Source organism: Mastigoproctus giganteus, chromosome 13 (genome assembly GCF_048544385.1).
Source record: "Mastigoproctus giganteus isolate SK-2022 chromosome 13, ASM4854438v1, whole genome shotgun sequence".
NCBI lineage: Eukaryota > Metazoa > Arthropoda > Arachnida > Uropygi > Thelyphonidae > Mastigoproctus > Mastigoproctus giganteus.
In genome coordinates, this window is record NC_143587.1 from 163,491,724 (window position 1) to 163,504,131 (window position 12,408).

General features: G+C 38.2%; 1 protein-coding gene across 2 annotated transcripts in view; it reads left to right on the plus strand.

The window, feature by feature from the left end:
- LOC150076569 (helicase ARIP4) overlaps window positions 1–12,408 on the plus strand; it is a 566,013-nt gene that overhangs the window by 257,970 nt on the left and 295,635 nt on the right. For both annotated transcript variants that reach the window (XM_090388127.1, XM_090388128.1), the window contains one exon: window positions 1,224–1,400. In XM_090388127.1, coding sequence (XP_090244253.1) covers window positions 1,224–1,400 — 177 coding nt within the window. The remainder of the gene's footprint in view (window positions 1–1,223; window positions 1,401–12,408) is intronic.

Genomic DNA, 12,408 nt, shown 5'->3' on the forward strand with positions numbered 1-12,408 from the left:
ATTTCTGAAGTCTTTCTTTATAAGAATACCCTATTTGTTCTCCTCATTGCTCTAGATCCATAGCCTTCCTAAAATGAGGCTTCCAGACCAGTATGCAACACTCAAGATATGGCCTAACAATGGGTTAATAATCTCCTTATCCCTGCTGGCAAAATTCATTTATATCATTGACACATAAGCTATCCCGGCAGCATCTCTGCACTGATTAGAGAACTTTATATCTGACTGTGGACAGTTATCCCCAAATGTTTTACATTTTCCACTATCTTGAGTATGGTACCACACAGTTAGTACGTTTATCTGGGATTACTCTATGCATACCTTTATATTTGTCGATATTAAACTTTGATTACCATTTCTCTATCCATCTGCCTAATTTTTAGAGATTTTGTTGCAATAACATACACTGATTACTGTCATTAACTACCCAGCAAACCTTGGTATCATCTGCAGATTTAGACATTAGGTCTGATATGCTTTCATTGGTATCATTAATAAATATAGCAAACAACAATGGACCCAGCGCTGAATCTTGGAGGACTCTGCTAATAACATTTGTCCAAGAAGAGCAGTGCCCATTGATAACAACTCTGTCTTCTTCCACTCAACACCCTTTATCCATAGCAGTAGCTTGCCCATAAGTTTTCATGCATCAACATTTCAGTCCCAATAATTGAAGTTCATGTCTAGCTATTCATCATTTCTGAATAGCTATACATGAAGATGTTTGAAGTTATCACATCAGAAATGCAGTTCTGCCATTTTGCTTAAATTCTTTTGTAACTCCATAACTATCTTCTTTCACTGTAGTTTTTGGCAAATGGGCTGAGAAGATGGAGGGAGAGGATGATGGGGGGACAAGCAGGAGAGAATTGGATAGTTGGGGGGTGCGTTATGGCTAGTTACTGTTATTGTAGATATAGGAAGGGAATAGAGAAATTAAAATTGATGTGAAGGTGGGGAGTTCTGATTTCTATGTTTGTCAACTGTATTTCCCTTCTTGGCTATGAAAATGATTTATTTAAAAAAAAAAAAAAATGCAATATATTGTATTATAGTGTGCTAATGATTACCATCTGAATATAATTTTAATTGTTATGCTTCTTGTATTAACTGTATGTATACGTTAAATTAGCAATGTGTATATGATTGTACCATTTATATAATAACTTTGTCAAAATTTGTTCGTTCATTCACTGAATGCACTGTACTCTATATTTTAGTGGAATGGAAAAAGCTTGGAGGCGTAATGTTGATGGGATATGAAATGTATCGCCTTCTTGCTTTAAAAAAGATTCCAAAAATAGCTATCAAAAAGAGAAGACGGCAAAAAAAAGATGGAGATATCCCAGTTGATCCACCTCCTGAAAATGAAGAGCAAGCAAAAAAATATCTGGAAGGTAATCAAAAGTTAATATTTAGAACTTATAAAATCTTACAAAATATAAAATCTTTTGTCACATTGTGCAGGGCTAGCACTACTTACTGCTAGATATTGAAATTATTTATGCCACACCCTCTACATTAGGAAATTGCTATAAAAATAGAAATTTACAATGACATCTGTTATACATTATTAAGGTCATTCTTGAGTATACTTGTAAGTGTGGGCTGTAGTCTTACCTCCGAGTTTTGCAAAGACATATTTTGCATTTTTATATATTTTTATTTTTCACTGACATGTAGAGAGATACAAAGGGTACTAGGAAAGTTTTGCAATATGACGCAACAATGAATCACAGGAAGCTGCTTGTTGCTGCATGTTGAGACATGTTCATACGTGCATAGTAGCCGCCGCGCCAAGTCAATGGGCTCAGTTATTCATTAGTAGTGAGAGTGTAAAGTGCTTGCGATGGCATCGTGGTCACGAAATGAGATAAGGACAGTTTTGCGGTATAATTTCGTGCGTGGTTTAACCATAGACCAGTGCTTAGAAGAAATGACTCTTGCACTAGATGATGATTGTCCACATCGTACAACGATATTCAGGTGGTATAGAGAATTCCAAAGTTGAAATTTCACTCTGGAGGATTTTGAGAGGCCGGGAAGGCCACGAAAGTCAGTTACGGAGGAAAACGTTACTGCTGTGAGGAAAATGCTTGACAAAAACAGGCGAGTGACCTACCAACAGATAGAGGATACTTTGGGCCTAAATGCACCAGCAATTCGTTCGATTCTGCAACATCATTTGCACGTGAATAAACTTTGTTCTCTCTGGGTGCCGCATCAACTGACTGAAGAGCAGATGACACGACGTGTGACTTGGTGCCGGGAGATGTTAAAAAAGTTTGATAAAGGACAATCTCGGTATGTGAACAACATCGTGACAGGTGACGAGACTTGGCTGTACTATTACGATCTGCCAACCAAGGCTCAAAACAAAGTTTGGGTCTTTGATGATGACGACACACCCGTAATTGTCAGAAAATCCCAATCTGTAAAGAAGAAAATGATAGCTGTATTTTTCAAATCGAGTGGAATTGTGGAACGTGTCGTTTTGGACACGCAGAAGACAGTCACAGCTAAGTGGTATACGGAACAATGCCTGCCTAAAGTCATTGGATCTATGAAGAACCTGCGGCCAAAGTCAAGAATGGACACCTGGTACCTCCATCACGAAAATGCTCCAGCTTACCGCGCCATAGCTTGCACCGAATATTTGACCACGACAGGACTGAAACTTCTCGAGCACCCTCCCTACAGTCCAGACCTTTCTCCCTGCGACTTTGCACTGTTCCCGCATGTGAAAATGAAGCTAAAAGGGAGGTGGTTTTCCAGTGATGAGGACCTTCTACGGGCTTGGGACAACGAGTGTGCTTTACTCCCTAGTGAAACTTGGCAGAACTGGTTTAAAGATTGGTTTCGGAGGATGGAGAGGTGTATTGAATGTAGAGGAAATTACTTTGAAAAAATTAAATAAACAAAGCTGTATTGCAAAACTTTCCTAGTACCCTTTGTACATGCTCTACTGCAGGATTAAATTCTAGGAGAGAGTGTGCATGTGTACATGTGGCTAACTGTCCAGATTCATAATAGGGAATCCATCTTTTTTTTACTCGGTTTCATTCCTGCTATCTCACTGTCATTTTTATAGTTGGTGTCAAAGAATTTCTCCATCTTTTTTGCAAAAACTTATTTTTTCTCAGTTTTTTTTTTTTTTCCCCCTATTCAAAAAATAATAAAGCTATGTTAAAATTGGATTATTTATTTATTTTTTTTTACGAATTTCTGCTTAATTCTTAACAAGTGTGTACTTTATGTTGCAAAATAGAAATCTGGGATAATTGCATTGCTCTCTGTTATGTAAAATAATTTCATAGTGCTTGCCTAGTGAGTGTGAAGCCAATTAATGATCTTTCAATAAAATGCCATTAGAAGACATATACGCATGATTTTTCATATATCATAAAATCTGCAAAAGGTAACACATTTGCTTTGTGTACTGTATGCAGATGTGATTTTTTTGCTTTCATGCTATAGGATATTGATGTAATTAGACATTTGCAATCAAATAAGCATAAAAACTGCATGCAGTGCATAGAAAGAAATGTAGAAATAGATTTAGCATTTCATAGTGGGGATCAAAAATGCCAGGTATTTATTTGCATATTTTTTCATAGAAAATAATTCTTCCTCTGAGTTATGCTGATCATGCAGACACATTGTTCAGAAATGTGTTTCCCAGTAGCATAATAGCAAAAATAATATTGTGATGAAAGAACAAAAACAACAAGCATTGTTAGCGAAGTTGCATGGATAGGGAAAGAAGAGTAGTGAAGGCTGTGAAAAATGTACCATATTCAATTGCTACAGATGGCAGTCAAAGTGATTCCAAGCTGTATCTCATTGTGGTGACCTTTCATAATTAAAAAAAAAAAAGAAAAAAGAAAAAAAGCGTCATTAAATTGAAAGCATCTTGCTCTCAGTGCCAGCATTGGAAGATAACTCTAATGACTCTACAGGGCACAACATTGAACATCTGAACAACCTGAGAGCATATGGGATTCCTTCCAAAAAATTGTGGCCCCGGGTGCCAAGCGTTATAGTGATCAAGCGATTTCCAGAGTGATTTCTAGAGCGTTTTTGTCAAAGCTACAGTTATATTCATTTGTAAAAGTTTTCTTACGTTCCCATTAATTATTTGTTAACTTAGTATTACGAATTGTAACTAAGTTACAGGAAGGAAATTCACCTTTCTTTTTTTCTCTTTAAACTAACTCATTAACCCTTATACCGCTTGGTCACTCTAGCGGCACTGCTCCTGCCTCCCCGTGGCGGTAACCTGGGAGAAGAAATCCACTTTCCCGGGGCTGAAAGGAGCAAAGATGGAAAACAGTTCTTTTCCACCTTTAGAGCCATCGAGCTCAAGACTAGAAAATGATACCGAAAATGACCACTCTCAACCAAAGAGGTTGAAAACAACCCCACAAGAGGAAATACCAGCATTCCTCATACTACACTCTCTATCAGAGTTGCCTCTGAGTAAACTGTCCCCATTCCTTGTCCAAAAATGCATTGAGTCTGCTGCAGGTTCACCAAAAACAGTAAAGCGGCTCCAGTCAGGGGATCTTCTTGTAGAGACCATGAAATCCCAGCATTCCGAAAAATTATTAAACATGACTACTTTTGGCGGACAACCAATAAAAGTTACTCCCCATGCCACCTTAAACTCCTCGAAGGGAGTAATCGCAGAATGGGACTTGTTAGCTGTATCAGAGGAGGAGATAGTTCAAGAGCTAAGTAAACAAAAAGTCATACAAGCAAGGAGAATTATGACTCGGAAAGATGGTGTTCTTGTTCCCACTAGGAGCATAATTCTTACTTTCAGCTCTCCCATCCTACCATCATCTGTTAAAGCAGGCTATCTCCATTGCTGTGTCCGTCCTTACATCCCAAACCCACTCAGGTGTTACAAGTGCCAAAGATATGGACACTCCCAAACAGCATGTCGTGGTGAGTCAGTATGTCCAATTTGTGGATCGAAGGAGCACAATCAAACTGAATGCACTGCTACAACTTCTGTTTGCCCAAACTGTAAGGGTGATCACCCAGCTTTTTCCAAAAGTTGCGAACTTTGGAAGCAAGGAAAAAAAATCCAGAAATATAAAATTGAGAATAAAGTGACATATCCAGAGGCGAGAAGGCAAATACTAAAAACAGATCCAAAACGCACATATGCAACGGCTGCTAAACAATTTCAGTCAACAGGTACACAAACAGATGTTGCCGTTCCCCCAAATATGTCTATCGCTAATTGGGCACGCTCCATGCTCTCTGCCCCTAAACAGTGTCCTTCACAACAAAAAATTGAACAAGCCAGTAATACCCCAATTACCATTCCAGCTAATGTAAACCCAACAGCAAAACAAAAAGTGACAGAAACCATGGTACTGAAACCACCAAATTCAACCAGAATGGATATTGACCAGCACAATGACCCAGAAGATGCCATATTAGAACTTCATGCGACTGATGAGATGGACGTAACACGTCCCTACTTTCCAAAGAAAGACAAAGGAAAATCGGATCGATGCAAACAAGTCACAACTAAAAAGCAGTCAGAAACAAAAACAACCAACAAAACCGCCTAATGGAAAGAATTCTTCAGTGGAATTGTAGAGGGTTTCGCAGTACAAAAGATGATATATGTGATCTCATCCACCGTTATGATCCAGCAGGCGTATCCCTACAGGAAACTTATTTAAATTCACAAGTGTGTCCTACTATAAAAAAATTACTCTATCTTTAGAAGAGATAGAAATATCGACTCTCCAGCCCATGGAGGAGTGGCAGTTCTTATAAGAAACAACGTACCCTCCAAACATATTGCTCTTCAGACTCCTTTTGAAGTAGTGGCAGTGCGCATTGAAATTGGCATCACTCTTACAATAGCATCTATATATATTCCTCCTAATTTCTCATTTTCTTCAGATGACCTAGAAAAACTAATAGAACAGCTACCGTCTCCTTTCTGCTTACTTGGAGACTTTAATGCTCATCATCCGATGTGGGGATCTCCAACAATTGACAAGGGAGGCAAGTTAATAGAATCCCTTCTGGACTCTTATCAACTTACCCTTCTGAACACTGGTGAACCTACCTATATTCATTTTTCGACAGGATCCATGAGTGCAATAGACCTGTCAATCTGTTCTCCTTCCGTATATACTATTATGGAGTGGTCGATTCTTGAAAATCCACTAAACAGTGATCACCTTCCGATTCTCTGCAAGCTGCAAACACGGGCAAACTCTCCTTCACCACGTCGCTCCACTTGGAAATTTCGTAGGGCACGCTGGTATGAATATGCAACCCACGTGCAGTTAGACAATAAAATAATTCAATCTCAACCCATAGACAATGTCACAGAACATGTAACTAAACAAATATTACAAGCTGCGACCTCCGCAATACCAAAATCTTTCCCGGGGAAACGGAAACATAGTAATTACTGGTGGAATCAAGACTGCACACACACGCCAAACAGTACAAAAATAGAGCTTGGAATTTATTTCGTAAATATCCCACAACTACCAATCTAATTAACTTCAAAAGACTGAAAGCTCAGTTCCGCCAAATAAGACGAAAAGCAAAGAAAGATGCCTGGATTAGCTTTTCCTCGAGCATAAACAAGGATACAGACAGCAGAATTATCTGGAGAAAAATACAAACACTAAATGGCAAATACATTCAGTCCCCAACTGCAATACTAAACTGGGAAGGGAAAGAGTTGTTATCCCCGGGAGAAATAGCAAATGCCTTAGCGGAATCATTCGCCAGTATATCAGCAATAGCCTCCTATAAACCAACCTTTCAGCGAATTAAAAAAACTGCAGAGCAGCATAAGATTAATTTTTCCACGAGAATTTCACATCCATATAACCAGCCATTCACATTAACAGAACTTTTTGGAGCGCTTAATAAAACATCAAATAGCGCTGCTGGTCCAGATGGGATCTACTATATAATGTTAAAACAACTGAACGACAGAGCAAAAAGATCCTTGTTAAATTATTACAACCGAATATTCTTAGAAAATGCTTACCCAGTTTCCTGGTGTCACTCAATAGTTCTAGCCTTCCCAAAGCCCGGAAAGGATCGTACCTTTCCACATAACTATAGGCCAATTTCACTGACCAATTGTTTAGGCAAAGTCCTGGAAAAAATGGTTCACAGGCGGTTAATCTGGTTCCTCGAAACTAACAACTTGCTAAATAGTAATCAGTACGGGTTTCGGAAAAACCGTTCCACCTTAGACGTAATGATAAAAGCAGAGTCAAATATACGTAATGCCTTCATAAGGGGACAGCATCTGGTGATGATTAATCTAGATATTCAGAAAGCCTTTGATACCACCTGGCGGTATGGTGTTCTTAAAGATATACACTCTTTCGGCTTGAGAGGTCATTTACCCCAATTTATACAAAGCTTCCTATGCCATAGAACTTTTCAGGTCAGATACATGAATAATTTATCCAAAACATTTGAACAAGCGGAAGGTGTACCACAGGGTTCCATTCTGAGTCCAACATTATTTGCAATAAGAATCACCAACATGACAAGGGATGTACCAAGTACAGTACAATTGTACATGTTTGCCGATGACCTCATTATCTCTACTCAATCCCAGACTACGAACACCATCGAAAGGCAACTTCAAATTGCTATAGCTAGTATAGAATCGTGGGCATTGCGGAATGGTTATTCCCTAGCAGAAAAGAAGTCTACTGCTATTCATTTCTGTAAAAAACGGAAATTACATCCGGACCCAGAATATTTTTAAACAACAGCCTGATTCCAGTCACTAACAATTTCCGTCTGTTGGGGTTAAATCTAGATAATAAACTTAATTTTGCTTCCCATATGGTGTACCTCCGGAATACTTGTCTTAAAAAACTGAATATCCTAAAAGCTGTCTCTGCTATGTCATGGGGTGCTGACAGAAGCTCTCTCCTACATCTTTATAGAGCTTTAATAAGATCGCGCTTGGATTATGGAGCACCTGTCTACGACTCTGCCAGGAAAAGTTCTCTATTACGTCTGAACACCATCCAGCACAGTGCCCTTAGAATAGCTGTTGGAGCCTTCAGAACATCTCCGGTTCACAGCCTGTATATTGAGGCAAACGAATCCCCTCTGCATCTCAGGAGAAAAATGTTATTGTTAAATTATGCAGCAAAGATTGGAAGTACTCCAGCCCACCCCAGCTGGCAGTATCTGTTTGATCCTCAACACACCCTGCTATATCACAATAAACCTAATGAAAACCGCCCTGCTGGGATTCGACTGCAAGAACTCATGGTCAGTTGGAAAATAAACTTTAAGAATATATTCCAAGACCTTGCTACCCCTGAACCTCCCTGGACTGAATTCATACCTCTCTGTGACAATTTCTTTTCAAGATGGGGAAAATCCTCCCTGGCAAATACCAACTTTCAACAGCTACATAAATTGCATTCTTTGGAAAACTCAGAGAAAGTTCAGATCTATACCAACGGCTCCAAAACAGATACGGCTGTTGGTGCAGCAGCAGTTTCCGCCACTTTCTTAACAACTGCCTCTCTTCCCACTGAATGCAGTATCTATACTGCAGAATTATTTGCAATAAAACTGGCTCTAGATAACATAGACAAATATCATATTAAACAATCTCTGATATATACAGACTCTTTAAGTGCAATCAGTGCCTTTCAATCTACCTTTCCTCCCTCTCATCCCATTCTTAAAGAGATCCGGTCTAAATTATTTTACCATCAAACAGCCAGCTACAAGGTCATCTTCTGCTGGATTCCTGGTCATGTCGGCATCCAAGGTAATGATGGTGCGGATGAGGCTGCTAAACATCACGACTCTGGATCTTACAGTCAACTGAAAGTTCCATACACAGACTACAAATCCATTATTAGAAAAACATGTTGGAAACAATGGTCTCACCTCTGGCAATCTCAAATCAATAATAAACTGTTCCAGATAAAAAAAGAGCCTCAACTGTGGACATCTAGTTTTAGAAGAAACAGGCGACAAGAAGTAATCCTGGCAAGGCTTCGCATCGGTCATTCACATCCAACTCATCTGCATTTGCTTTTGGGAGAGACTCCTCCTCAGTGTTTTTTTTGCCAGTCGCATCTAACAATAAAACATATTCTCATTGAATGTCCCCACCTTTCATCAGTCCGAAATTCCAGCTTCAGCTCCCTCTCCAACTTCCAGGAACCCTTAACCTTATCACATATTCTTGGTAAGGAAGCAAATTTCGAGGATCTGTTTAAGTATTTAAAACGCATAAACTTATATAATAGCATCTAATCATAACGTGAAATCAGAGATACCCAAACCATGAACAGGCGCAATATGGCCCAAGAGGCCCTTGTGCCAAAAAACCTCAAATACAACAACAACAACAACCAAAAAATTGTTTCACTTAGTCTTGATAGTGGTGACCTAAAAACTGGAATAGCAGAGGTATTAAAAGAAGAGATTGAGTACATGGTGGTAATAGGCTGTCCTTGTCATCTTATTAATTTGCTGCATTCTGAAAAGGGATCTGCAATCCTTCCTTGAAAATGCATGAATACTTTGTAGACATTTTCTACTGTCTAGAGAAGCAATTCTCAACCTTTTTTCCCCTTAGAGCAGTGGTTTTAAACTGGGGTGCCACAACAACATTCCAAGGTTGCCATGTAATTTGGGTTTAAGTTACTTAAACGTATTTATTATTATTTTTTTATTTATATATTTATTTCATTATAAAAAGGTGTACGGTATCCATTGTACTGTATCTTTTAAAATTTGTGATGATCTATAATTGATGTTTATTTAGTACCTCTATATAAAGAATAAAATTAAAGAATAAAATAAAGTTACTTAAACTTATTTATTATTATTTTTTTTATTTATATATTTATTTCATTATAAAAAGGTGTACGGTATCCATTGTACTGTATCTTTTAAAATTTGTGATGATCTATAATTGATGTTTATTTAGTACCTCTATATAAAGAATAAAATTATTTTATAAGATGTATAATTTGTATTATGAATCGTAATTTTTTTTATAATTATATTGTTATAATAACTATCATATAACATTTTTTTAATATAGAGGGTGAGCATAAGTCTTTCGCTGATTAAGAAAAATTATAAATTAAAAACTGTGCTAGATAGAAACTTGTACCTTGTCACCTTGTGTCATAACGAAGGCTAATGCTGAGAGTTTTTTTGCACTGTACAGTTGCACAATCTGTGGACGATCTAGGTAGCGCTACAATGGATACATCTCTGCAGTCGCCAGTATCAAAATGGCATCGGTGAAGGAGAAAGCTCAGTGTGTTTTGTGGTTTCCTGAAACAAAATTGCCAGTTACAGTTCAGTGAAACTTTAGAAGAGAGTATGGGCGAGATCCACTAGATGTTAAAAACATCAGAGGTTGGTATGCAAAGTTTAAAGAGAATGGCAGTTGGGGACCTTAAAAGAACTGATAGGCCTAGTGTGAGTGAAGAGACTATTGATGCTGTGCATGATGCTTTTGAATGCAGTCCTTGGAAGTCAACTCATCATGCATCAAGGGAACTTGGCATACCTCAGAGGACAATGGTTAAAATTTTGCACAAATGGCTTCGTTTGTATGCATATAAGTGCAAATTGTTCAAGCCTTGGAGCAAGGTGGTCGTCCTCGATATGCTGCTTTTGGTACAGAGATTCTGCAGCGAGTTGATGAAAACAATGATTACCTTAACCGTGTTTGTTTTTCTGATGAGGCTACTTTCCACACTGCGGGGAAGGTAAATCGACACATTGTCCATATTTGGGTCAGAGAACCCACGTGTTGTTTTTGAGAAAGAGGGACATCCCTAAAGTGAACATGTGGTGCAGCCTAATGCACAACAAGGTTATTGGACCATTTTTTTTGCTGAGCCCACCATTTCAGCGAACATTTACTTGGACATGTTGGAGAAATACGTTGCACCTCAGTTAGAAGAGTTTCAGCCACCGGGTAATTTTCCAAAAAAGATGGTGCATTGCCACACTGGAGTTTAGTTGTACGTGAGTTTCTGAATGTTACATTTCCTAACTGATGGATTGGGAGGGATGGTCCAACACCATAGCCAACCCGTTCACCGGACATTATCCCTCTTGACCTTATTTTATGGAGGTATATTAAGGACGAAGCGTATTTGACTCCGCTTCGTGATACTGAAATTTTAAAGGCGAGGATAATGGTTACTTTTGCAACGGTTACTGAAAAGATGTTGGAGAAAACATGGAGAGGAATCGAGTATTGACTAGACATTCTCCAGGCAACAAACGGAGCACATGTAGAAGTGTACTGAAGAGGTTAAAAAAAGCACTGTTTGAGTTGAGGTAACATTTGCAAAAAGCTGTATGTTTATACTACCCAGCATAGTTCTTGTGAAATAAATGTTTGAAATCAGGGAAAGACTTTGTGCTCACCTTACACACACACACACCCACACACACACACACACACACACACACACACACACACACACACACAGGGGATCATATTATTAAAAGGTCGAAAACCACTGTGTTAGGTATTTCTTTTGGCCTAGGGGCACCGTGAAAAAATTACTGCCACACTAAGGGCACCGTGAACCAAGAAAGTTTGGGAATCTCTGCCTTAGAGGAACCCCAAAAATAATTTTTCATATTCCAAGAAACCCATACTTATGAAAATGTTTACAGGCTAGAAAAAATTGATAGTGGGAGCACAATTCAGTTACTGCTAAATTATTGTCAAGAAAATTTATTTATAGAGAGCTGCACACACACACACACACACACACACACACACACACACACACACACACACACACACACACATATTATTAAAAGGTCGAAAACCACTGTGTTAGGTATTTCTTTTGGCCTAGGGGCACCGTGAAAAAATTACTGCCACACTAAGGGCACCGTGAACCAAGAAAGTTTGGGAATCTCTGCCTTAGAGGAACCCCAAAAATAATTTTTCATATTCCAAGAAACCCATACTAATAATTTTTCATATTCCAAGAAACCCATACTTATGAAAATGTTTACAGGCTAGAAAAAATTGATAGTGGGAGCACAATTCAGTTACTGCTAAATTATTGTCAAGAAGATTTATTTATAGAGAGCTGCTGTATGTGTGTGTTAGCTTACATTGTAAGAAAAAAAAAATATTGAAGCATTTTTCCTCCCTTTTTTTTTGTGTGTTATATAATCTTTTATTTTTTAAGATGTGAAAAAATTAAATAAAAATAAAGTTTACTTAAACACCATGAAGTGTTTAAGTAAATCTTATATTGATTTGTGCAAAATCAATATAAGATTTGCTCTTAGTGTGACACTTGGGCTTGTTTCTTTTTGCACAAACATTGAATTCTTGGCTGAATTTTTTTGACACCATTT